This window comes from Pseudopodoces humilis, chromosome 4 (genome assembly GCF_049639895.1).
Source record: "Pseudopodoces humilis isolate 2021_Gansu_Grassland_sample_001 chromosome 4, ASM4963989v1, whole genome shotgun sequence".
Taxonomy (NCBI): Eukaryota; Metazoa; Chordata; class Aves; order Passeriformes; family Paridae; genus Pseudopodoces; species Pseudopodoces humilis.
Window position 1 is genome coordinate 29,897,451 of NC_142203.1, and position 27,429 is coordinate 29,924,879.

A 27,429-nucleotide genomic window follows, 5' to 3' on the forward strand; every position below is an offset into this window, starting at 1 on the left:
GTTGGCTTGAATAATTTCCAGCTCTACAGAAAACATCAACAGTCCTACTGGATAAAATCTTCATAAAAACTACAGCCACTATTTAATTTCAACTGTTAGTGCATAAAACAGAACAGAGGCACCACAAATACTCTGTCAAGGCACTTATTGCCTTTAGATTTCCACAGTGTAGCACAGATCACTGGGAATGACCTCCACAGCCAGGAACTACACTCCAGTTCTGCACTTGGGAAAAATAGGCCCGTTCACCTCTGCAAGTCTTCTCTTCCTCACTGAAAAGGAAAAGAAAAAGGAGTCAGTCATGGCAATGGGATAATGTGAATGGCAGGCTTGCCTTAACAGCTGTAGAATGGAGCTGAGAGATGTACTTTCTGCCAGGAAAGAAACAGGATAGCATCAGGTTCTGAATTCCTGCCTTAAGCAGCCAGCACAGCCTTACAAAGCAAAATCAAGGAAGATGAGGTTTTTCTCCCTGTGCATTTTTAAGGCCAGAACCTACTTTCAGCCTTACCTCCCTTATTCTGTAGCTAATTATATTTCACAGTTTGTAATTGGACTTTGTCCAGCACATCATCTGACTGCTGGAGAGACAGCTGGAAACAGATGTCAGTTTTTCCTTTGCTAGTTTTTCAAATTAAAAATCTGCCTTTTCAAATAAATAAATACATTTTTAAAAAAAACACAAAAAAACCCCACACCCCACCAAACCAAAAACAAACAAACAAAAAAAACCCACCCCAAAACTCTTACCCTAAGTCATTTGGCTCCAGTCCTCTGATCATGGTTAACATAGCCAAAACAGTCTCATACCTAGTCTTAAAAGTTCATTTATACCTCTTGACACCTACGGTCATACTTTCCAAGAAAGGTGTGAAAAAAAACAAACAACGCAGAACAAAATTGTATAAAGAGGATGCAGAAGTTAGCTCAAGAGATTGAACATGAAAGTCTTCACAGTCAGTTCACACAGAGCATCTCAGGGAACGGAAGCTATGGGACCAAAACCATGTTCTGGTAGCATCATGTGATAGGCAAGAACATTGGAGCAGAGGACAAGCAGAGTGCTATTGCTGACAGGGAGGAAAAGCAAGTTTTTCTTTACTTATACACTGTCCAGGTGTTGAGCTGAGATGCTATTGCCAGAGACCATCAGACCAATGAATACGAGCTGCAAACAAGAACCAATGCAGATCTTAGTGGTCAAGGAGGCAAAATACACAATTCCTACATGGAAGGCAAGTTGTGTATTCGTCCTCTTAACAGCAGGAACAGTCAAAACACTGGATTTAAAATCTATGAGCTGATTACTTTGAATGCCAGGTGCTGCAGAGCCATTAAAAACCATGCTCTGTTCCAGAGGACAGAAAATAGCAAGCCTTTGTGAGGTGCCCCCTGCCCAGGGAGGCAAAGATTTAGTTTCAGATAAGCACTGTTAAAGTGAGAGGTGTGGCTTTAAAGCCCAGGAAGAGTGGATTCCATTCCTCTGCCTCAGGGCCCTGTGAGCCCAGGAAGATTTGCTCCACCCCAAACCCCTCATGGGGCGGCAGCCCAGTGAGTTCTGATTGGGTTTGAGCCCCTGGGGTTTCTCCCCTGCTGTGTTCCTATTAGTTCCGACCTTAAACTCCACCCTGGTTCTGTCCTACAAAACCCATCACCCTGCCTCTGTTTGGGGCTGTCTGTCTCTGGGTCTGTTCCTGTGTTGAATAAATGGTTTCCTGAGCAGAAGCCTGTCTCGTTGGGAGTCCCATGCGGGTCGCTGGTAGCTGTAGCCTGCCTGGACATGATCCTACAGCCCCAGAACGCAACAAGCCTTTCCCAGTGCAGTGGTCCAGTGACCAGGTGTCTTAGGTTGCAATGCAAGATGTAACCAAAATATGTATTCTATTACCATCTGTTAAAACCAGGTGAGGCAGTGTTCATCTCTTCCATGACCCATCCCTCATAACCCCAGGGGGATCTCTTCTGATAATGGGCCAGCTGTTAAAACTAGATATGGCAGTGTTCTTTATCTCTTCCACTGCCCATCCTCCCTCCAGGGGGATCTGTTAATGGATTGATAAATAACTGATAAAATTACATCATCCCATTGTGAGATGCTCCACCCAGGTGGAGGAACCAAACATTCTTACCTGGACATAATCTGAGATTCAGAACAACCTAGTCAGCCTTTCTCCACTGGATTCCCAGAGAAAGTCCAGAATGTTCTACATCACCACTGGACCTTCAGAGAAAAACTACACCCTTCTACAGGATCACTGCTTCAACAGAACCACGTCTGACACTGCAGGAGGACTGCACCCACCATTTAATTGGACTGCTACCAACACCCTGATCAACAGGGTGTCATGTATTCTGTCAGTGGTTTTTTTTTTACTACTGCATTTTTATTTTAATTTCCCTATTAAGTTGTAGGTCTTTTTGATTTTTTTAAATTTATATACTAGTAAAGAAATGTTATTCATACTTCCATATCTTCGCCAGTGAGCCCCTTAATTTTAAAATTATAATAATTTGAAGGGAGGGGGTTTACATTTTCCATTTCAAGGGATGCTCCTGCCTTCCTTAGCAGACACCTGTCTTTTCAAACCAAGACACTACATACTGAGTATTTTGTGTGATCCTTGAAGAGCTGGCACATAGCCCTGTGCTTGGCTGTGCTTCCTAGGAGCACAGTACCAGCTGAAGCAAGATTAGTGTTTTTTAATTTGGTTTTAACGCGCAACAAATTTTTATTTTCTGCCTAGCTCTGGCAGCTGCTGAGTACAGCGTGGCGGGTGTGTTAGCTGCATTCAGCACTGCTCTCCTGGCCTGGCTTCCAGTGCTCTACATAGCTTGTAGCCAAGCAATGGAAAGGCTCTGCCACATGCTTTGGCTGAAATGGCAGTTTGCAGACTTGCCCACATTTTACTTCACAAGCACTTCTGATCACTTCATTGAGGGTATACAGATAACTCAAAGCCACGTGGCTTCCCACATATCCCTAGAAACAGTTCCTGTTTGTTTTGCTGACAGGGATGGGCCAAATCTTAGCTGCTGTCAAAGTTCAACTCGACTGCTTTACATCTCCTTGTTGAAGTGGGAATGAAGCTGGAGGAAGACAAGTAGTTGGCAGGAATCACAAATACTAGCAGCTCATAGCCCACGTGCCACATGCCGGATCACAAGCTCTACTGAACCACATCAGCAGCTCTTGCTCTTTCCCAACAATACCCACTGTTATTGCAAAAAACACTGCCTGGCTGACAGCAGCTGCAGTAAGGAACCAGCTGGTGAAGGCTGCCTTCCTCCCTGAGGGGCAAAGCATCATCAGGCCCTTCAAGAGGCACATTCTAATTCATACACATCTTTAATGTGAGCAGTTCTGCCCTAATCCCAGCAGGACCTGCCCACAGGACCATCCCATGTTTCCCAGCCTCTGGCCAGCCTGACTCACCCAGGTCGTTGTTATTCATCATGGCATTGGAGGCGCGAAGCCGGGGACCTTGCTGGGTGAAATGGTACCCAAACTTCAGCAGGGAGGTGTTCTTTTCCAATATGTTTGCGATTTCCATTTCTACTTTGTTGCCCAAGGGCTGACTCTTTTGAAAACAGAAAACATAAAAAGCAAGCTGTTCAAGCTAGAGGGTGATTCAAATCAAGCACTTAGAGGGAAAGGGTGGAGATTGCAGATCTTTCTCTGGATCTGTGTCCATTTCTGACTTGGAGCTGGTAAAACAAACCACTGGCCTGTTCCTGTGCACGCACTACAACTGAGAGGCTCCAACTCCTCCAGCAGACATTCTCAGATGTCCTTTTGCCCAAAGACTTTATTTCTTGGACAGATTAGCAGCAAATGGACATCTGAAGAAACCAGGATTTTGATCTCTCAGTCAGCTGACTCGGAATTCCCCGTAGCTCAGCTCCTTCAAGCTCTGGGTTTCTTGGGGAGCTGCACTTGCCCCTGTATCATGGCACACTCAGTTCCCCACACACAGGCCACGTTCACCTGACCAGAACTGTCACCCACACACGCTTTACCTGGTTGTCAATGCGCAGCTCCACGAGCGACGTGTTGCCCTCGAGTGCTTCAACAATAGCCAGGATCCCAGACCCAGAAATGAAGTTTGACTCCACATTCAGGCTCTTCAGTGTGCTATTGACCTTCAACATTTCTGCCAGGGCCTGTGGACAAAGGTGGGCAGGAAGAGCTGGCAGTCAGACAGGCAGGGGCAGAGCACCGCAGGGCAGCAGGGTGCTCCCTCACCTCCAGAGTACTCCTAGAGGATCCCATGTGCTGTGCAGTTTCACTGCCACCAGATGGAAGTGCTCTTTGTGGAGTGAAGGGCATTCCCTGCTGCTGCAGGGGGATTCTTTAACATGAGCATGCTGGAGGCCACAGCAAAACCACAGCATGGACAAACACCTGGGGCTACCCCAAAAGGCGATAGTCCACACCTGCAGCTGCCCTGTGACAGCTTCATCCATCCCTCTTCTGAAAAGCCAGCATGATTTGACAAGGATGCTGGCCAGCACTGACCCTGCCTCCATTCTGATGAGTCCCTGCCTGCACTGGACAGGGTTGAGATGCTTCCCATTAAAACATGCAGAGAGAGGAGCACCTGTCTCAAACAACAAGGGGTGCTCCACATCCAAGGTGTCCTCCCAAGCAGCATCACAGCCATATAAATCATTTTTGCTTCCCTTAGTGGGTAAGAAGTGGCTGGAATGCTTGCAATGCCCCAAACCTGATTAGATCATGTCACTTCAAATAAACTGCAAGGGAGGATCCATCTACATCATGAAACTAAAGGACCAGAAGGTGATGTCCACATGGCAGGGTTGACCTGCACCCACAGCACTTAGCCCCACAGCTCCCCTAGCCCAGCACAGCACCCCTCAAGCTCTGACACAGCGCCTGTCCTGCTTGCACAGGCTTTTTCCCCAGTCCAGAGTGCCTCAAGTAATTTAAGAGCAGTACTTGCCCTCCAGAAAGTTTCTTTTTCTAGCAGGAAGCTGGTGTGCATGTGTTTGTGTTTGTCTCTCTGTGTGTGTGTATGTGTATAGCTAGGCAGGGGTAGCCTGGGTGACTAAGAGGAAAAACTGACTGCAATGGTGCTGGAGAATAATGCAAAGATGCAGCCTCAAAGGCAGCATGAAAGCCAGGCAGAATGTCTGGCTCCTCTCTGTGTCCTCACTGATATTTAAGATGGCTCACAGCAGCCAGAAAGACCCATTATCACCTACAGAGGTCACACACTAGGAGATACAGAGTTCTGCTTCTGCACATGTCTGCACAAAGAATATATGAGAGAGAGCGGGAGCAGACTTTTGTCAGGGGAGCAGCCAGTGTGCACACCTTTGTACCAACAGAAACAAATCTCCAGGGAGAAAGACAAACTGCTTTTAGAAGATGCCACTGGGACATCTGTTGTTGTCTCATGCTCCTCTTCCAGGAGATACTAGAGGACAAATACGAGACTGCATGGATTGATTAAAGGACTGCACCTTAAAACCTCCTCAGATGAAAAATTAGGTGAAGGAACCAAAGCCTGTCTTGTTGGCTTCCACTAGCGCCCCTGAAACTGAAGCACCTGCAGCAAACAGCCAGAGGTGTAGAAACATGACACAAGGTGCAGAAGCAGTCAGACAATAATGCTGAAAATACCTTGCCTGAGAACAGCTCCTGTCACATCAAGGGGATGATGAAGTACTCACAGTACTTACAAAAGCAACAGGATCATTGCTCCGGGTCCCAACTATGCTAAATTTCTTCACGTACGTGTTGTTTTTCAGTGCTTCCGCAAAAGCTTTTAGGGTTGGTATGGGAATATTCTGTGACAAGAAATGCAGAAAGCATGTGTTAGGCAAATCATCTGTATGCAATGAATATGCAATACATGTAAAAAGATGCTTTTAACTTCTCATCAAGGTCAACTTACCAAATGCACTGAAGTAATTTGGGAAGGGGTTGAAAAATGTTTTTACAAGTTCTCTTGCTATAACCAGCATGTTCTAAGAAGCACAGCAATGTCTTCATCCTATTTTTTATTCTGCTGAAAGCTCACTGCCTTGATTTGAAGCCACATCTCTGCTCTTTAGTTGCTCAGAAACTCAGCTACCTACAAACACAGGCATTGTGGGGATGTTTGTAACCAGGATCCGTGAGCCTACAAAGCACTGCTCCTGTGCTGTCTGATGCAAATGGCAGCACTGAGACACATTCATGTCATGTTCAGAAAATTTCCACCTATGGGAACTAATCCAGGAAGGCCTGAAATGATCTCCTTGTAACACAAATCACAGACACCCCTGACTGCTTTATACATCTTACAGGCTAACATTTGCCATGCTATGTCTCAGCCCAGATAAAAAGAAATCCATGCTGCTTTTTCTGAGTTCCTTCAAAATCAGTATTTTGAACTTATGAAGAACTTTAGATACCCTTTTCAGATGTGCAAATTTTCACCTAAAATTATAAGTGGCATCCTCACCTTGGACTTCTTGCCACACTATTTGGATCCCACCATGTGGAATCATCTGTATTCAAAGCCATCCACAGAGCTGTAACATGGCACCCAGCAGCTTAGAATCTGCACTGTCACTCCCCAGTTCTCCAAACCCCATCCCAAAGTCATGAGTTCAACACACAAAAATAGTGTCTGCCTGCCAGATCCTTGTGTCCTCAAGGGACGGCATCATTAGCCTGAATCAAACACATTAAAATAAAAATATTTCTGTTTTAGAAAGGTGTGGGTAGCATGGCAAAAACGTCTTTGATGTGCACATGCAGTTAACCGTGTTCTTGCTGTTTAACTATGTGTCATCATTTAACAGACCCCACAAAATAGAAACTGTATTTTTTAGTGTATGTATGTATGTGTCCCAAAGGCAACATAAGAAGTGGTGCTATGTCCTGACTTGCCTTCTATGAGAAGTGAAAGAGTCCACAGAGGGGATGGGTGGGAGATAGACAAAGACACCTGCAGGAACAGTGGCTTCCTCATATTTTCATGGCAAGTATCTGGATTATGAAACCTTTTTCCTCCCATCATCTTATGACATACATCAACATGCCCTCCACTGTTTAAGTCATTAAAGCAACCTAAAATGGCTTTAACCAAACAGCCAGTTTTGGGTCTCCCTGAACTATCCTTGACACAGCTCCATTTTTCCAGGCACTTAGAGGAATCCACCTGCTACCAATCCCAAGCCTTTGTCCCACAGCAGGTAACAATCCATTCTGCTGCCTACAGTGGAGATGGGAAGCACTGGTGTTTCTTGTCTGGCTACATTCAGTGTTATGATACTGCTCTGTGCAGAAAAATAGACTCAGTGTCTCCTTCTGTGCATCAGATACTTAGTCTTGTTACTAAGAGAGGAGGGTAAAAAGGAACAGATACCATAATATTGTTAAGGTTGACTTCCTCAAGGTCAGGATCATTGCTTTGTATTCGTTTCAGAGTTTCCTCCACATCTGTTGAGTTTGGCTCCTCATCAGGAACTGGTTTGTACTGTGTAGGCTTAATCACACCTGCAAGTGAAAAGCAAGATGTGAAAATGAAAGCACCCTGAGCAGCACTATCTTTTCTCTGAGTGTGTTCCTATTCTTCCAGAAGTGGAGACATGGAAGCATGAGAGAGAGATGGAAGCATGGGAGATGGAAGCATGACCTGACAAACATTCATGAGATGAGAAGCCACCCAGCACAGGACAGCCAGTGCCTGCTGCTATGTGCTGTTAAGGTCCAGATCTGGGTGACAGAAGGCCCACTGCATGCATGGGGCTGTCCCCAGGGCTGCACTGGCTCCCAGATGGCACCAGGGAAGTGGCTGAGACTACACTGGCTGGCACAGGGCAAGGATGCATCATAGATGGCCCCAGCAATCACAGGCTGCTCTGACATGCACAGCTCTAACCTCCCACCTAAAAATAATCATCACTTTGCCTCTGCTAGCAGCTTCAAAGCCTGCTAACATAAATCACTTACTGTTAAGGCCTTCTTTGTTCACGATGGTGCTGCTCCCCAGTGCCTCATAGTACTGCTGGTTACTCATCAAGGTGTGCATGCCAAGGATGGCTACAGAAATGGGAGAACATGACTTATTGCAGGCTCCAGAGCCAGGAAAAGACACAGCACACTACCTTTCCCTGTGCAAACATAAAAAACATACAAAGAGAGAACAAAGCCCCCCAGCTGACATAAATATACAACAGTGCCCCAGAGTGCTCTCTTGTTTATTCCAGTGGAGTCTGATCCATAGAAGAGGAACATCATCTCATGGAAAACAAACAAACATTCAAAGCTTCCCGGTAGCCTACCTGACTCAGCATCACACAAAAACAATGAGGAGAAGACAGGAAAAAACTCCAAAAAATTCCACCGGTAGGCTTTAGTATAAATGGCCTAGTCCAGCAGAAGCCTGCACATCCTCATCACCCTTGCTCACCAGGCATGTGCCACACAGTTCCACAGCCCAGTTTTGGAGAAGTTTTAGAGAAGAGCTGTGCCCCACATGGAGCTGACCCCAAGGCAGAGAGGAAGTGGCTGTCACCCGAAGCACAGCAATACACATTGTGTTTTCACTCAACAGCAGCCTGGGGTTGGTATATCTGAACTTGGTATATTTGGAAGGTGACACTGTGAGAAACTAAAGCTCTGTTGGCTTGGTCAAGATGTAGAGGACGGTGGTATGAACACCATTCAAATGCTGGAAGAGCCCAAAAGCCAAACTCAGCCAATTTGTGTCTCTCAGACTCAAGGCTGCAAAGCCAATATGCAAATGGAAATGGAACCATGTCTGGGGGGGTCTGGTGAAATTCCTGGCAGCTGCAAATCACCAATAAGAAATCAGTGGCTTAGGAACTTTTGGATAAAGAGTTTGTTTCTAAAAATAACCCTGCTACACACTGAAAGATCAAGTTTGAAAATAAACTGATTTTTGAATCAACAACTTTTTTTTAAATAGCTATACAACTTTCTCAAGAAAAATGCAGATACATGAATACTTGCTAAAACAGACACATTTGAACAAGTCTTGGTCTCTGGATAGACTCAGTTGTGAAAATAACAAATTTCTCCCTAAAATCCAAGCACGCCACCACAAAGGCACTTCTTAGATTTGTTTGGTACCAGCCTGTTACCATGTTCTGTTGCTTTGGTCAAGAAGGGCTGGAATTTGCAGGAGAAAGGCATCCTTGAAGCCCAGCACAAGAATAGGATCTGTTATGGTGACAGCTCATTGTGATGCTGTGTCTGGGTTGCACAGGCTGGACAGCCAGCAGCAAAGTGTGTCAGTGAACTTCCCTATGCCCACCAGCACATTCCCAACCGGATCTCACAGAGCCAAGTAGTCTCCATCTGAAAGTCTTAGTGAGGTCAAGCACTTCAAGTTTGTTTGTATTTTAGCTGGCCCTTTTCTCTGACATTTACTTGCAGATGGGGTTTTCAGGGGTGCAACACAGCTTGGAAAAGTAATTTGCAGGCTCAGCATTTTGGTAACACAGATAGTTCCAAAATCACAGTTTATTTGGATAATGAAATCTCCCCAGCAACCAGGAGCGTGAGCATCTGGACTGCGGAGAGAGGCAAGGATCTCCTGTAATGACCATGCATTTTGGGGGCCCAAGTTTGTGTTGGCAGACAAGAGTGACACACTCTAAGTTTGGTGACAAGAGTGACACACTCTTTTCTAAGTTTGGTGTTTATGGTGTATTCTCTGAAGGAACTCAGGCTTCAGAGCAAAGACACCCCTCTGTCTCCCTCACCTGACCAGAGGCATGGAGCCCTTCCAGGGTTACTGGGGACCACCCTCCTGGTCTTGCCAAGGAAGGGATGCAACACACCACAGCTCACAATGACATCTGCTAAACAGGCAGGAGCAAAATGAGCTCCTGCTAAATGAATCCTGCTAAACAGCCAGGAGCAAGGCTGTCACTGTCAATACTGAAGTTTCAGCACAATTTGTGTCACAGCAGTACTCCTGCTCCCACTTAAGTGTATTCTCCCAGCAACTGTAGAATGAGCTGCCCTGAACATCATTTCTGTGGGGCAATAATTGCTGCACAGATCTGGAGCTTAGAAAGGCAGATTTTATAAGTTAGGGCTGTACAGGACTCAAGGATCAAAAGTAAAAAAGCAAAATCCAGAGATGCAATGCTTTGCCAGGGTACATATATTTGGGAGCCTTAATGCAGAAACACATTTCTAAAGCCAAAAGATGGTATTATTGTGCAGAAGATGTCTAGTTGGTGTAGTTATTCTATAGACTTTATTAATGACTTCCAGGAAGAAGAATACTCCTAGGGACTATGGAAACCTAAGCCAGTATCATTGAAATATTCACTGACTGCTCAACCAGCAGAGCACATCTGAGCTTCATTAAGCATCATGGGATGTCCATGTGTTCCTTTGGCCAAGGCATGTCCTATCACAAGCACAGAGCTAAGTCCACACTACGGGCTTCAGCAACATACCAATATTGTCATCTGTCTGTCTGACAACACAAATCACGAGAAACCCACCACTTAAAATGTGTTGAAAAACTCCTTAACAGGCATGAGTTCCCACTGAAAGACGTCTATAACTTGCCAGATGTTTTAAGGGTTGCACAAGAAATCCAGCTCTCATTAGGTCTGCTTGACTATTTCCTACGATTTGGTTTGAAGAAAGCTGTGCTCTTGAATGTACAGACTGGAATTAGCAGCAGTCAGTGGTAGAGACAAAGGAAGAGATCAAACCACATACTGTTCCATAGATAAACTCTTCTTCTTCCTCCTCAGCTTTAGTCCGCACTCCTGATTAAATCACACAGGCTGAGAGTAACTTTTTTAAACAAGTAAATAAATTCTGTGAGAACTGACAGCATTTAGATACACTGGAAAAAGTGCAGTAGCTCACTTCCCACAAAAGAACAAAAAAATCCCTAGAAGTTCAACAACTTGCACCCCCAATTACTGTGAAAATACTTTACCAGCAATGTCACAGAGCTCTGCATCAGAGGCATTAGCAAGGGCTTCCTCCAGTTCTGGCTCAAGAGTCACACTTTCCAAAACAGGATCCATTGGCTTCTGCTTGGGAATCCAAGCTTTCCCTATAAATGCAAAGCAAGGTCACTCTCGGTACAGCTACAGCACCCAGTTCACAGCTACCCTTGCAGATGCATTTCCATGCTGTCAGATTTGAAAAGTAGAAAGGACAGAGGGGGCACAAGAGAGAAATCAGAAGAGAAACGGAATCCTTTTCCATCAGCTTGGTCTGAGTCCTGCTGCGATGTGGACGGAGAGATGTGCCCGACAGGGGCAGCTGCAGAGCTCAGCCCTTCCACCAGCATGGCATCTACAGAGCCCAGCAGCACGCTGGTACAGGATGGTGGCTGTTCACAGCACAGCACTCAGAAAGCCATGCACAGCCTGACCCTGCAGGTCTTCCCTTCTTTGAAGGCTGCACAAAAGGGGTGGAGGTTTGCCATCAGCCAAGAGAGGACAGTAGCCTGTACCCAGCACTGTGTAGGATCAGTCCTGCCACCGAGACGCCTCTTGCTGCTAGCTCCAAGTGCCTGCTGGCAAGGCAGATGGCACATTAGTCAAAAGAGGGTGGAAAAGAGGTGGTGGAGTGCTCTGGCAGCAGGCAGGGACAGCACTTCAGTGAGCATGGGATGCAAGGAGGAGTAGGCTTAGGGCAGCTAGTCTAGCTCAACCCTGTTGCAAAGAGCATGCCAGATGGAGACCCCTGTGCTTTATCTCTCTGGACAGCAAAAGGCCAAAAAGCAGGCCTATTCCCTACAATAAAAAGGTGCAAATCTACAGCTCCAGCTGGTAATGCAAACTTGTCATCTTAGCTTTTTCCTAAGGGGGGTGCCCACAAGGACCAGAGACTGGAGCTTTGAGGGCAGTGGGCTCCCTGCCAGTCCCCCATCCCACTGCCCCTGGTGATCTCTGGGAAAGCCACAGCCCCTTCTCTGCCAGAGCTGGCTGCATCCCGGGACGCATGGGGTAGTGGACAGGGCTGATGGTCCTGCACAGCTGCTCCCAGCTCCTCACTGCTCATCCTGCAATGGGCAGCAGATTCTTCTCAGAGGCAGAGTGGGTCAGGTCTGGGATTTCACAACACGGCGGCAACCTGTGACTGCCCAAAAGAAAAGAGAGAGGCTTGTGATATTTCAACATTCCACAGCAGGGAGCAGTCTTCTGGGTAAATCCAGCACTGCTGGGACAGGGATAAGAAGACTCTGGAAATATTTTGGAGCAGTCCCCTCCCCTAAAATAGTCCCGGATCACTGCAGAGATAGCGACTGCAAAAGGCCTGGCCTAGCATGCCAGCCAGGACTATTTTTGTCACCTCTCTGAAACCAGAGTCAGCGGCACCAAAAGGGAGAAACAATCCTGCTGCTCAGGCATATGCAGAAAGGGGCTAAATTTAGCCTCAAGGAAGAAGCAACTGCACCTCAGGGTCTCCTGGGACAAAATGGAAGCTGCCATAAACAGCCTTTTGCTCCCATCCTCTCCCTGTGCGCTGCCACTCTGACAGAGAGGGCAGGAATCTGCCTCCTGGGACACTGCTGCTCTCACAAAAATAGGCAGTGTCATGTGCCTGCGCAGCCAGGCATCTTCTGGGTACTCAGCAGCAAAATGTCTACCCTGGCTTGGTGTGGCTTGCCCTGTCCCACCAGATGCATGACTGGGCAAAATGTATGTACCATATGATGTGTGCAGCACCAGCAGGGAACACAAGAAACAGGGCAAACTTAATTCTGCTGTCATGCAGTAACTCCTTCTGACACCTCAGTGACGTCAGAATTTCTGGGGTTTAATTCTAGTTTAATTTTAATTACCTAATTTCAGTCAATTTCTAAGTTTCAGGGTTTTGTATCTCAGTCATGCTTTGTTATAAGATGGAACTTTAAATTAAATTGTGCGTGCATGATGATGACAATGCATGACACTTTATGTCATAACACAGTATGTCTGCACACCCCAGCTCCCACACTGCCCAGAAGCATGGCCAGGGAGAGCACCTCCCATGGCAAACTAGTAAATCACCCTATAAACTGCAAACTCAGTGATTTATTTAAAGCTTCATCACAGCGGTGAATATGTAATTTACCATCTCCAGCTCACAGTCAATGTAAGCAGCATCTTCGCTCAAGAGTGTGTTACAAATGGAAATATATTTAATACATTTGAAACACCTCTGACTCCTGCAGAACACTGCTTCTACCTTCTGGGCTAGCCAGGTGGGTAAGCAATACTGGACTGTGGCACATCTGAAAGGTATCAAACCAGTCTTCCTGATAGTACTCAGTTTACACATTTACTTCCCTCAAGGACCGCTTTATTTATTTATTTATTAAAAATCTGAAAATAGCGCCTCAGGTTTAAATGAACAGATTTTACACAAGCTCTTTTTGAGAGAGCTGTGTGGGTCAGTAAGGAGGCACCTTTCAGAAAGGCCTCAGCTAGGAAACGTGCTCATACGCCCACATTTTCATGCTCTTCTTTTTTCATACAGGGCAACTATTAGTATGAACAGCACACAACCAGATCTGCTGCAGGGGGATCGCAGTACAGAGAAGGACACAAGAGCTGAAAAAAGCTGCTGAGAAGCTCCTGGAATGCAGAGGCAGGGACTGACCAGATCATGTCCCATGTCAGATGATATTCAGAGTTCTAAAGGGAGCAGGAAAGTCACTTGGATAATGGTTCATATACAGAGGAGAGAACAGCAAAAGATGCCAGAAGGAGGGGAAAAGAGGCAGAGGAAAACCCCTGCTCACAGGTCTCAGGGCTATGCAGAGCAGGAGTGCAGCAGCTGCTGCAGGGTATGGTGCAGGGAGACAAACAAGCAGCCTGCAAGAGACTGGGAAACAAGACTAGGATTGTCAAGACATGATGAAAACTAGATGGGAAGTGCTGAGCCCCATCACAGCTGTGGAGAACTGTGGAGTTTTCTCTGAAGTGAGAAGCTCACAGTGTCGGGATGGAGTGTGAACAGCAATGGTGAAACATGGAGCTTAACATGAGGAGTTCACAGGGGAACAGGGCAAGGAGGAACAAGAGAAGATGGCAGATGATTTCTATCTCAGAACCTGATACAGATGCAGTGGCATGGGGATGGGAGAAGGCTGCACAGTGGTACAACTTCTGTCCAGCACTTAACATATCAGGTGGTGCCCAAATCAGCCAATACAGAGACCTCTTGGGCACACCCTGGTTTATCAGCCAGCCCGGGCTGGGGATAGACAGCAGAGAGAACACATTTACCACCCCAGTGGTGTCAAAAGGAAGTTCCATCAACACAGGTACAACACAACCCTTCTGCCGTGCACCCACTGCACCTTCATTGTGATGCACCCAGCATGGTGCAAAGGATGACCATACCTCTCTTTTCACCCGTGAAAGGAACCAAGTCTTCTCTGTCTTTAATGTCCTTTGCCTGCTTTTCTAGGTGGGCCATAAGTTCCTCCCTTTTGAATGGGCCAGTCGGTGGCTTTTGCGTCTGATCCCGCTGCCTGAGCCCTGCTGGCAACAGCGCATTCTAGACATGGAGGTGAGAAACACAGGTTATCTCTGCAGGCCACAATCCCCATCCATCAAACATTGTCCCATCTACACTTCCCTCATTGCACCACTCTTCTTCCACACTGCTGGACAATTTTCTTCTCCTTGTGTCAAAGGCCATTTTTATCCAGCCCCACTGATTCCCACATCATCCAAGACATGGATGCTCCTTCCCTCCTTCAGTTTCAAATGCTGTCCAGTGGATGTTTCTCTGAAACATCAGCTCCAGCCCTTTCTTTCTGGAGGCTCTCAGCCATCTTCCCCCCACTCTATGAGTCTGTCCAAGTGCCCACAATGTCCCATGTATCCCAACCAGTATCAGTTCAGTTAAATCTCATGATTTTTCACAGAGCAGATCAGAGAGTTGTGGTAGTCTCTTCTGCCTTTCATAATGGATCACAAAACTACAGAGAGGGTCTCACAGATACCACTTGGTAGCAGAGCAAAACCCCTGTGAACTTGAGCCTTTTTTCAAGCTGCCTCCTTGTTATTCAATCACATAAGCCACCACGGGAAGTTGGTTGGTGCTTGACACATATGGCACGTAAACACCTGCTTATATTTAAATATAGAACAGCCTTAATGCAGTAAGTAAGACTATTCCCAGATTTGACACTAAGCATGTTCTTTAAAGCTTTACTGGGTAGAAGTCGACATTTACTTTTTAAGACGTCCAAGGTGATGCTGAACAAGACACAGATTTTTCCATGCCTACCTGATAAAAGTAGTTCATTATAATTTAGATTTGTATCAGTGAAAAGCCTAGGAAGGAAAATTACTAATAGGAAGCAGTTAGACCCAGACAACCTTGGAGGACAACATAGAAGTGTGTGAATTGCACAAGCAGGGAGGCATAGGAGACATCCTGCTTCCACAGGCTTCATGCTGTGAGAGGCAACTATGCAATTTTCAAGCACTGATAGATGTCCATAATTATTCTACCTTTCTTCATCTTTCACAGAATGTTGCCTGACCCTGTGTCTTCTGAGGTAGCTGTAACCAGCCCATAACCAGCTTAATCCTAGGAACTAGCTTGCCAGCTCTCAAATATTTTCCTGCATTGCAATTAAAAATACTGATGATGCAATCTGCACCACCCATCACTTACCCCAGAAACACTAACTGCATGTTGCAGGAACAATTTCTCACTTGGCAGTGCCCAAGCTCCTCGAGTAACATTGGCATAAGCCAGAGGCCTGCCAATTGGCTCTGCACATCCCCTGCAACAGGACAGTGCTGGCTCCAAAAACCTTTCACCAGCTTGGCACCAACAGACCCCATGTTTGCATGCTCCTGCTGATGCTAGGATGTTGCTAAAAATAATCTGTCCCACTTTTCAAAACTCTGTGATTTGGATTTCTGCCTAAATGGAGGAAAATACAGGCCATTTGAAGTTTGCTACAAAAAACCCAAACCCAAAACATCAAAAACCCCCCAGAAAACCCTCAAACCAAGCAACTTGCAAAACATTCCCTCCAAGGTAGCCTGGTCGGGAACAGAGATCCATTTTCCACAGGATTACTGCCCTGCACCAGCACTGGCTCATATTGCTGCTGCAAGTCATAGTTGCTTGTCACATTGGGAAAAGGGCAGGAAAACAAAGACACACATGTAGCCTGTGCTTCCGATGGCAAAAAATTCTTCCATGTGTCTGCAGCAGTCTCCTCCACTCTTGCACCAAGTACAGGCTCTGCAAAGGACCCCACTGAAATACAGACTACTAATGCAGCCCACTCCCCCACAATTGCTAAGATTCACTACCTAGCGTCTCAATTTAAAATTACTTACATCAGGATCCAGCTCTTCCAGTTCATTCTCTAATTTCCTGAGCTCCTCCTCTGTCAGTGCTCCAAGGATCTGATCTTCATCTAGGTCTCGGTATTTTTCTAGCTCCTTTCTGTAAGACATCTTAGAGAAGTGTCGTGGATCTCACTTTTATGGTGTCACAGAACCTGATATGAAAACAAGAAGCGTTAACACTGAACACACGAAGCATCATGCTGCAGCCTGCCTGGCTGGGCAATGCTCAACACCCCAGAGATGCAGATTTATTCTTAAAGCATAGCTGATTTCAAAAGATTACTCAGGGCCCCCCATTCATATCCTACACTCACGTAATCACCCACGGATGTGAGAGTGGAGCAACCGCAGTAACACATTGCCCCATCACGGATTTATGGGGCAGGGCTGAGGCAGTTCTTTGTACAGGACCCTGGCTGGTAGGGATGTCTTTCTGCAAGCAGTGCTAGATGTTAATGAAGCGTCCTAGGCATTTATTTCTTTGAAGGACAATAAACCAGAACTCATAAAGTATGCAGCTCTCGTACAAGCCCCCAGTAAACACCGCCCTGCACATGGCACTCCAGATAACACTGTTACCAGATGGGAAAACAGATTTGTAGCGCCACTGAGTACCTCTGAGCCCTGAAAACCCCCACGAGGCTACTGTGCATGGCACTTCTTCCCATGTTTTAAAACCACAAGGAGATCAGGAAGTATTATCCACTCAGGTTCAGGAGGCTGCCAGTTAAATGTGCTATTTAGTGACCCACCTTTCCTGAGACAACACATGTTTGCACTGCTGCCAGCTAAGCAGCTGGCCTGTGTGCTACTGCACATTCTAAACCAATCCTTCAGGAAGAGAAGTAAATGGTCTATCTGGATAATCCCTGCTGACCCCGAGGTTTGGCCCATGTCTCCTAATACAATGTGCCATACACAATCACATGTATGAAACTAGACCTCTGCAAGCAAAAAGACTGCAGAGACAAAGGTCAATGTGTTTAAAGTATGCAGGTGGTTTAAAAGCACACTCAGCACAACACACAAAAGTGTTTCCAACTCTGCTCTACAGCGCTGTCTGTACATTTATATTTTTTTTATTTTGGCTGTTTTTGCAGAGAATACTGAGTTCTAGATAATTTAAAGTGACTTTTCTTTAAGTTTTGCTATTCTTTTGAGTGACATTAACATTAAAAATGACAGCAAGGCCTGTGAATTTTTCAGGGAGCCAAACATCTTTTGAGTTTCTATAAATGGTCTTTTCAGCTCCTGTGGAGCATCAGAGCCCTACCCTGAATCACATTTCTGCAGCTTTGCTTGTCCCCTCAGGAGAGATTATGCTCTTATGATCACTCTTCATTAGTGGAGAAGTTTCCTTATACAAGTTACCACAGAGCTGCTGTTTCAGATAGGAAAATTATCTTTAGCTTGGTCACAAAAGGGCACAGTAACGCACACATGCTTGCTCAACAGCAAGCCCTTAAATTTAGAAACTGTCATCTTGTCAGACGTTTGGTTCCCCACGAGTGTGATGGCAATTCCTGGATCACTCACATTCCTGCCACTCGCCACTTAGGAGGTGAAGCGCTGAGGAGATGGTGCCTTTTTGATGGGAGAAACAGCCCCTGAGGCTTCCTTCAGCTGGGAACTGAGAGGGTGAAAATCAGCTTTCCACTGGGCTGGTTTGCTTCAAGCAGCAGCCATCAACCTGTGGGCACGGGAGCCGAGGGCAGCCAAGAGGGTGGAGAGGAAGCAGGAGCGATGTGGTTCTGCCTGAGTGAGGTGGAAGGAAGCGCACACCCCTGTGCTCCACCAGCGCCCTGCAGCCCTCAGTGCAGGGCTCCCTGTGCTGCCAGGCACACCCGGGCCAGCCTACGAGCCATGTCCAGCAGCTCAGCCCCTGCAAGCCTGCCCTTCCTGCTGGCATAGAGGAGGGCAGAGCCTTAACTGCAGTTACCCACAAACACTGATGTGGGAGATGCTAGAAAAGAGGCCTGGACTCAGATCTGGATATGTGCTGTGCTACTGCGGCCTTAGATTGCAGTGCACGAGCCACGGCTAGCCTGGATTTCATGTGCCATATGTAGTTTTGACCATTCTTCTGTGGAAGGAGCTGGAGTTAGAACCAAGCAGAAAGGCAAAGAAAAACCCACCCAGGGCTGCTAAATTCTCTATAATGCCTTAAAATACTCACACCTGCCACACATATAACAATATCTGTCTTGGCTACGTGAGGACAACTATTACCAGAGGCAGACACAGACCCTTCCCAGGAACACAGGCACGACTGCAAGCAGGGGCCTGTCTGGGAGCAGAGTGCAGCCCCACAGGGTGACCTTGTTGCCTCCATCCAGAAGGACAGAGATGTCAGCACCCAGCACCGAGAGGCAAAAGGCAGGACAGACATGGGATGTCAGTGCACACAGGCAACGCTTCTGGAAAACGCCTCAGGTTTCAAAGTATCTCGCAGAGATATGAAGCTGGGGCTGCATATAGCAAAGGCCCTGAGGGTTGAAGACAGGTGCAGAGCCTGCTGAAACGCAGCTGAAATCCCCGTGGGGAGAATTTAATTTGCTACACACCCCAAAGAGAGGTGCTGAGGGGCACAATGCCCTCCCAGACTTGCTGGTGCAGTTGGACAGCGCTGGTGCCCCGCACATCTCCTGCAGAGAGCACGCTGCGAGGACTGCTCGTCAGGAGCACCAGCCTTGCCCGTGGCAGCAGGACATTGTGTACTCCTCCCCTGCCCGCAGAACCAGCCGTTCAGCATTGTGTCCTCCAGCACAGCCTCCAGGACCAGTATGTTCGCTGGCTCTCCCTTATCTCCACATCCCAGGCCTCTTCAACCCTATCTTGCTAATGAGTGCTGGGAGAAAAAGCAAACCAGCCCATCTGCTGTAAATGGCAAGAGGGTTTTGAACTGCCAGTGATAAGAAAGCAGGTAAATTCTGCCTAAGTGTAATTGTTTTCTTCTATACAGAGTACTGAAACACCGCCTCAGTTCTCCCTGACTTGTGCCAGACTACAAGACTTCACCTGAGCTCAAACTAAACAAGATCCTTCAGCACAACTTGAGTTCTCACTCTTTTTCATTAACCCTACCACTCTTCATTCAATCAACTAAGAAAGCATGACAAAAGAATGTAAGTGCAATATACAGATACTGCACAAAACTGACACTGTTGCAAAATTAAGTCCTCAAAACATCGGAATACATATAGATTACAAAGACAACAAGATATTAGGTCTCTTTGTTTGAAGTACTTGTCAGACACATGGGAACACAGCCCAAGCACTTGCACTTGGTGAGTCTGAAGAGCACACAGGCTGGAATGCACAACAATCATTAAAACTGTTAAAGGAGAAAAATTTAACTGGATGTGAGATAATAAAAGGTCATCTACTGTTCTCACTATGAATACAGGGGGGAAAAAACCCAAACCAAACTAAGTGGCATTTCTAATCATGAGGGGGATAGAATAGTTTCTTTCTGAAGGCTTCAAACATGCTGAGCAAACAAATGAAAAGCATCCTGTATGACAGTGGAAATAGTCCTTCCCCAGTGCTTTGCACTGGTACAGCCCCCTGCAGCACCATGACCTTTTTGGGGTGCTGAAACCTGAGAGCAGCACTGACGTCTGCACAGGGAAGCGGTGGAAACCCATCCGGCAAAGTGGCCCACGTGGGCCCACTGTGTTTCACCCCCTGCCGAGGGCAGGCATCACTGCTTGGGTGTGCTCTTCAGGTGGGTGAGCAGGGAGGGCAGCAATGGGCTTAGGCTACAGCAGGCTGCTTGGGGAGGCTGCGGAACAGCACCCATCCTGCCAAGTCAAAGGGTCTGCTGGCTTATCCCTCCATGATCCGACAGCTCCAGGAAAAAGGACAAACTAGGAAGACCTGGGTAAAGTGACAGGAACAGCAGCAAGACAAGTTTCAAGAAAATACAAAAATGTCACAGTGAAAGGCACAAGTGCTGTGTCATGCACGCTGTGCTGGGCAGCCCAGCGCCTCCCCGCACAACCTCCCGTGTGTACCAGCATGCCAACACCAGGACAGCACAGAGATCACTTCCTTTCTTGAAAAATGGAGAAAGAGCAAAGAACTTCAGCAAAGGTGCAGGAATTTCCAGGGATAAATTTTGTTATCAAGCCAACCCTGACTGGGGTTCTGCACTGGCAGCAGCATGCCCAAGGCTCAGCACATGGGAGAGTTTGGGGCATGCCTGGTCACTGCCACACTGAACAACCACCAAAAGCAGAGGACAGGAATTCTGTGTACTCTGTCACAGAATGAGAGCCATGCCTGAAAAAATTAACATCTTCGTCCTAGACAACCCTTGAATCTACTGCAAAACCTTTTCTGTGCTCTGAAACGTGAAAATAGACCATGAGGCTTGGGTTTTAGGATAAGGAGGTAGCCAAGCGTGATCAGCAAGCTATTGATGATTCTTGAGAAAACTGCCAAGTTTGAAGGCAGAAGTCTTTTCAGGATGAAAGCTGTATTTAAGGGGCAATGAAGGCAAGAATTCATAGCATGAGGGATGGCTTGAAAACTGTTCCTGTTTGACTCACACAGGGTTTTGATTTATGAGATTTTTTTTTTTTTTACAGCTTAAGTATAAATCAGAGTCAAACTTCTATCTAAGAGCTATTACTTTTGCAGTATAAAAATAACAAACCAGTTAGTATCAACCATCCCCCCTATAGTTGCTACAGTCACCTTTTTTTTTTTTTTTTATTTTCTTTGACTGCAGTATAACTTAAGATAAATTCCAGGCTCTGAGTTTTTTTCGAGGGGGGAAGTATACATACTTCAAGCGACCATTTCCTATAAATTTAAGAGAAGCTAGGTACTTTCTGTGCATATACTTTAATCTCAATGAGTCACCCAGGTGCAGGTCCCAGATGCATGCTGTGCAGATGAGAGGAACAAATCAGCTCCAGCTTGTTTCTATTATGTGGTCAGTCCTCTGACAAACCTTAAAGCCAGTAGCTAATGAAGTAGCTAACAAAGTCTCCTGCAGGACTCAGACCCTAATTTCTTGAGAAGGTGCACATGTGTGCAAAGGGTCTGTCAGCCTAGAAATCTCCTTTGGCTGAGAGTCAGGAAATTATGGAAATTGCACTGTGCTTTAAAGCAAGGCAGGAGGTACCAGAAGCACTCAGAGAAGGGGTAGATGTTACACATGCAGTGCTGGAGCAGGCACAGTGGGGATGTAGAGATGAAGGAGACCAGTCCACCAGAAAGTGAGTATCTGCTGATTCCCCACTCCTGGGACAACTTTCCAACCCTAAGCTTGCATCCCAATATCACTGGGTGCTGGTAACTCCATGGTCAACCCTGCTTTTTGCATCACTGGGCAACCAAATATAGCCAGCTCCCTGCAGTTTCAAAAAATGGCCAACAAATTATGGCCAGATCCAGTAGCAACACAGGGATAGATGAGCATCAGCTCCTACTGAGACCACATCTAAAAATGTGAATTTATGTAAATTGTGCAAAACCCACTAGGAAATCAGAGCAGAGGAGGAGTTGGACCCATCCCCAGTGTCATCATGGTCACAGCCATACACAACAGAAGTCTTCACTGCTGGGTGCTTGCGACCACTGTTTACCCTGCTCATGAGGGAAGTCAGTGCAGGTGTGCTGGTACAGGTGTGTCTCCTGCCAGCACACAGGTACAAACATCACACCTTGGCCCCACTGTCCAAGGTCTTCTCTGGTAGTGTCTTCTCTTGCAGACACAACCAGAGTGGCTTTGCAAGTGACCACAAGCCCTGCACTTGAGGTACAGATATTCAAAAGTTTACTCCACTCCAAATGAACATGGTTCTCCTTAAAATGAAAGGAATATAAATGCCTAAGGCCAGTCCTTAAAGGTAAGGGCCTCCTGCACATTTCTGTAGATCCCTTTTCAAGAAGATCTCATTTTCTAGTCAGAGAGGAAAACATAATTTTAGCAAGCCATAAACACACACCCAGGCTGCAGCATCAAGCACTGTTGGCCTGCTTGGGCTCTGCATCACCACCTTAAATGTACAAGATGATGAAAACTCTTGTCAAAGCTACAGAAGATTTTTGATAGACTCTGCTCTGGGCTTGGACACACTTTCTGCATTAGAAAGTATCTGGCCAGGAGACCCAAATGGGAGACCTGAAGGGGAACCTCTGCTTATCACCACTGAGCATGCAGCTGGGATGATGCATGCAATTTGAGGTCCACTAGTAGAAGGCAGGTCTTTCCAAGCTAAACAAGCAAAGGGAATTGGACTTATTCAGCCTGGAGTGGGAAAGGCTACAGGGGGACCCAATTGCAGTCAGTCACGTGCTGCCTAAAGGGAAATGACTTTTAAAGAAGAAAAAAAAAATTCATGTCCTGGATGAGGAGAGTGAGCAAAGAAAAGAGAGGGGATGGTGAGAAGCTCCACCATGTGAGATGTAGAAAGCAGAGCACAAAATCTCATTGCTCCAGGCAAGTCAGCCATCAACAAGAAAGACTGAGGCACTCAGCCTCCCTGCAAAAGGCTCATACTTAAGGAAATACAACAGCCAATCTGCTGCCCCTTTAGGAAATTCAAACTTCTCCAAGGAAGATCTAGGTTTCCTCCCAACTAGCAACTCTTAGTCTAAGACATCCTGAAATTCATATTTGAAAGGGAACATCTGGAAGAAGGCATTTTGGATCTATCAGAGTACATGACTTCTGACTCTTGAAGTGACATACCAGCCATGCAGAACACGTAACACTATCTGGAGTTATTGTAACCACCCAGACTCCAGCAGCAGTGAAGTTCAATAGGCCATAGGCAAGACTTACTGATGATGCAGCTTCATTCCTAGTCAGAGCTGACATTCCCATCCTGGCACTTGACAGCTCCACAGCAAACAGCTTGTTGTCTGAGGTCATGCACACACTAGGGAAGGCTCCTTGTGCTCCAGCTAAGTGACCTCTCCCTTTATCCTCTAGTGCTGAGGAAAGTCTCACACTGCTTGCACTCTCCTCAGTCTTCTCAGCCCACCCAACTCCTAACCCGATATCCAGAAATTGCCTGTACCTCCTGGCTCTCCTCTTGTCCATACTCCTGCAGCCTGCAAGCCACACAACTCAATATTGGCTCTCACCCAGCAGTCTTCCTCATCAGCAAATAGCCTTAATGTTTGGCGACCAGGCCAAGATCTGCCAAAGCCCAAATACAAAGCATCCCAGCTGTATTTCCCCCACTTCACGTATTTTTAAGACACACACACTTGTAAACACAGTTATGTGTTCTCCTATTTGGAGTGAGGTTCTGTCATGCACCTGGCATGCACTCAGTTGCTTAATTACTAATCCCTGTGAAAAGCATGTGGGCACACTTGAGTCATTAGTGACACTCTGCACGCAGTTCCTGCTCTGTAACTTGAACCCTTCCCACTTGGCAGCTTCACAGCCAGCACAGTCTCCTCTGGAAAGTGACCCTGGGTTTCTTGCCTGATTTTCTCTTAGTCCTCAGATGGACATCCCTGTTTCTGTGGCACACTCTAGTTCTGCAGGGAACCTGATGGGTGCATTGTGAACATAGGAGCAGAAAGGTTCTTGTCTTGCACTGAGCAGTGCCTCAGATCCTTAGACAGGCAATGGCCATGTCCCATAAAAGAGCCCTGCCAGACTGTCAGAAGCCAAAGCATAGCGAACACATGAATGTCTTCACAGCCCAATCTCACCCTGCTGCTAGTGTGGCTGAAGCACAGGGAATGGCAGTGAAATGCCCCACCAAGGTGCTGCCAATAAGTCCCAGACAGGTTAATACTTAATTAACACTGAAGCAAAATGAGCACTGTTCCAAGACCAATGAGTATGCAATGTACAGTGTGCACCAAATCTGAACAAGGCACTTAAGAGAGGCAAGACCCTCACACAATCACACAAGCCCTTCAGAAACAAAGAAACCAGCTCCAGCTGGGAGAGCTACCAAACTGCACAGAGCCTAAATGGTGGAGAGCTCTGGGGGAGCATCACTGCAACCTTGCTTCCAAGCTTCTCCCCAGGCTGCTGCCAGCCAGAGTATCTTGAGATGCACAGACTTTGGTCTGACCCAGGACAGCCTCTGTTTATCTCATTCACCATGAAGAAGTAGAAAGAATTCCCTCCCAGGAGGGTGATGCGCTCCAAGGCAAGGCTTCAGGGAGGGAGGATCTCTGTCTTCGGGGATTTGCAGACAGAGGCCACATGAAGCCAGAACCTCCCTATCCAAGGAGAGGTCTGCTGTGAGCTGGGGATGGGCTAGAGAACCACTGACCCTCCCATTGTGTTGTATCTCTGTGCCCAAAAACATGAGGGTATTTAGCACCATGGAGTCATGGAACACAACTTTATGTCCAGGCTGTTCCTTCCAAGAGCCTGGTAATTTTGCCAAGTGAAGACTTGATTGATTTTGTCTACAGGTCTCTGTCTGAACAGAGAAGTGAAGGCAGTCTTCCTAGCTCATGATGGGCAAATGACTGTCAACTATAGAGAAAAAAAATCAGAAGGCTGATCACTGCCCTGTGCTTTCACAAAAACTCCACACACCTGAAACACAGTGAAGCAGCACACAGAAAAGTATAACAATTCATCTGCAAACACTACAGACAAACACACATGGCTCTGGGGAATAGGAGCCATGCATCTGGCAACAGAGGACTGGTACTTCTTACAAAAGGTTAATTCAGGATGTTTTGTAAAGATAAATCAAATGGTTCTTTGGGTGAATGAAAGTAAAACTTGGGCAAAGAAAATCAGGAACAAGATAGACCAGACAGTTTCCATATCTGTTTCGCTTTCCCAAATACACTATAGGGGGAGGGGGGTAAGCAACATATTTCCAGAATTATGCAAAACCACAGTATCTGGAGAAGAGGCAGCAGACCGTCACAGTTGAGAAGTGTGTGGAGAAGAACAAGATGAGTCAGGCTGGAAAACAATGCAGTGCTGAAGGAGGAGTGGGGGAAGAGCCCTGACAGGGGGAAAACAGAGACTTTGAAATGAGAAGCAGTGAGCCTGTGATGCAGTGTGCTTGTTGGAATACCCAGCTGTGAGTACATTAGGGCAACAGGTACAGAGGCTGTCAAGAGACAAGAGCGCAGACACTTCTACAGCACAGCAAAAGGCATTTGGCTCTGGGCGCTGCAGTGCGAGCAAGATGGTTCTTGGCTTTAATGTTGCAGCCCAGCTCCTCCTTTCAAGAGGGTAAAAGAGCTCACTACTATAAACTGAAATTTATAGTAGGGGTTGCATGCCCAAAAAGCTTGTCCAGTATTTGTTCTATCAGGTAGTCTGAGATAAGGTGCCACCTCTCAGCATAAATCTTGTCTCTTTGATGAGAAATTAAGAAGTCACTCTTGGCTCCTGCATGATCTGGCAGGTCATACATGAGAAAGGGTTTTTTAAAAAAAATATTAAAAGCACTTAAAAACAACCTCAGTCACATGGCTGAGTACCCTTCTGGCTCAAGGAAAGATGGAAAGCAAGTAGAAAGGACCTCCACATACGGGTAGAGCAGCTGGCTCTGAAGGGAGGCAGAGGGCAATGAATTCTGCCCAGCAAAACATCTATGACCATTTAAAAAGCAGAGGGCAAGAGATGAGCACACAAGTGGGGACAGAAGCTGTGCCCATCTGAGTGAAGAAAGACTACTATCTTCGGGATAGGCAGTGCCTTTCAAGACAGTGACTATTTCAAGCCCCAGAAAGTAGGATCAAGGTAAATACAACACACGGCCGCAAGGAACCTTTCCGCCGGTAATTTTTTCCTTACAAAAGCAGCACAGCTTTTCCATTATATGGAAAACCATCCCCTAAAAGAGCTCCCTGGATTACAAACGCAAGCAAAAGCAGTAAAAAAGAACTCTCGGTGCCCTCTGCAACCCGCTCAGTGCCATGCAGAGCCCCCTCCCCTCACCGTGCCAGCACCGCCGATCCCCGCCGGGATTTGCCGCGGACACGCGTGAGCGCTGCCGGCTGCCACGCATCCCAGTGCCTCCTCGGTGGGCCTGCCCGCCGAGGGGCTCGGCCGCCCCGAGCCCGGAGATCCCCGGCTGCCGCAGCGCCCGCCGCCGGCTCCGCGCATCCCGGCGCAGCGCCCCCACCTCCGGGCACGGCTCCCGGCAGGCAGGCAAGTGTGCAGGCAGGCAGAGATTCAGGCAGCAGGGAGGCGACCCAGCACCAAGCAGTTCCCTTTCCTGGGAGCTGCCCGGACGGCAGCGGAGGCCGCTATTTCTGTCGAGCCGGGGACGCGCGGTGCCGGACAAATATTCTGCCCCGATACGAGCCGGGCCCGCCGCCCCTTCTCCCGCTTACCGCACCCGTGCTCCGTGCCGAGCCGAGCCGAGCCCGGGCGGCTCGTTCTGGCCGCGCCGGCTCCACCGCTGCCGGGGGCGGGGGTCCGGCCCGGCCGCGGCCCCGGCCCGGCCGTCACTCAGCGGGGCCGGCCCCGCCGCCCCTCCCGGCCGAGAACAGCTGCGCCCGGCTCGGCGCCCGCCCCGGGACACGGTTTGGTCGGTCCTTACCCTCCGCCCGCACTCGGGATGGGCAAGCGCGCTCCGTCCAGCCCCGGGGCAGCTGCGGGGCGCTGCGGAAGGCGGCAGCAAGGGCAGCATTTGTTTCCAAAGGGTCTTTCCTGCTTTTTTAACGATTCAGACACGGTGGAGCTTGCTTTTTGTCCCGTGGCAAAAGAGTGCCGAGCCAAATGCTTCAGGAAACTGCCAGTCTGGGAAACCCCACAAGACGTACACGCGTGTTCTTGGAGATCCAGGACACTGTAAAGCACCCTAAGACGGCGGCAGGAAAAACTCCTTCCCGGGAGGAGTGGTGCAGCACTGGAACAGGGGGAGTAGAGAGAACTGAAGGCTGTGCCAGACCAAGTCATGGCCACCCAGGCCTTTGGCTGGGTGGCCGCTCTACCAGCACTGCTGGGGACCTGTAGTTGCAGTCATGGGCACTTTAGGAAAGATACATTCCCCCAAACGCCATCTGTATCAATGCACCTACTAATCCCGTGCATTACTTTACTCCCTGTCAGTTTGCCCCATACATCCAGTGACAGCCACTAGAGCTGCTCCAAGTCTGCAGTCTGCCCAGGAGAGCTGCCTTCCA

The 27,429-nt window shown here is 47.4% G+C and overlaps 1 protein-coding gene across 3 annotated transcripts; it reads right to left on the reverse strand.

The window, feature by feature from the left end:
* Window positions 1-52: 52 nt before the first annotated feature.
* Window positions 53-26,762, reverse strand: TMOD1 (tropomodulin 1). 3 transcript variants are annotated; one of them, XM_005529958.3, is made up of 10 exons: window positions 26,635-26,762; window positions 16,324-16,487; window positions 14,356-14,512; window positions 10,950-11,069; window positions 7,967-8,056; window positions 7,380-7,510; window positions 5,704-5,811; window positions 4,018-4,161; window positions 3,434-3,578; window positions 53-272 (listed from the first exon to the last, which is right to left on the reverse strand). In XM_005529958.3, the coding sequence occupies exons 2-10, from the start codon at window positions 16,441-16,443 to the stop codon at window positions 208-210; spliced, it is 1,080 nt and encodes a 359-aa protein (XP_005530015.1). In that variant the 5' UTR covers window positions 16,444-16,487; window positions 26,635-26,762; the 3' UTR covers window positions 53-207. The 3 variants fall into 3 exon arrangements, with proteins under 3 accessions (XP_005530015.1, XP_087910106.1, XP_087910107.1); XM_088053980.1 differs by lacking the exon at window positions 26,635-26,762 and adding an exon at window positions 26,237-26,254; XM_088053981.1 differs by lacking the exon at window positions 10,950-11,069.
* Window positions 26,763-27,429: the final 667 nt, after the last annotated feature.

What these genes read in the sequence shown, in the direction of transcription:
- TMOD1 (XM_005529958.3), bottom strand. Translation starts at nt 16,443, where the DNA reads ATGTCTTACAGAAAGGAGCTAGAAAAATACCGAGACCTAGATGAAGAT. An exon ending in GAACAAAGAAGGCCTTAACA is followed by an intron (nt 7,511 to 7,966) that starts GTAAGTGATTTA and finishes TTTCACTTGCAG; the next exon opens with GTGTGATTAAGCCTACACAG. An exon ending in GCAATGATCCTGTTGCTTTT is followed by an intron (nt 4,162 to 5,703) that starts GTAAGTACTGTG and finishes CTTTGTCCACAG; the next exon opens with GCCCTGGCAGAAATGTTGAA.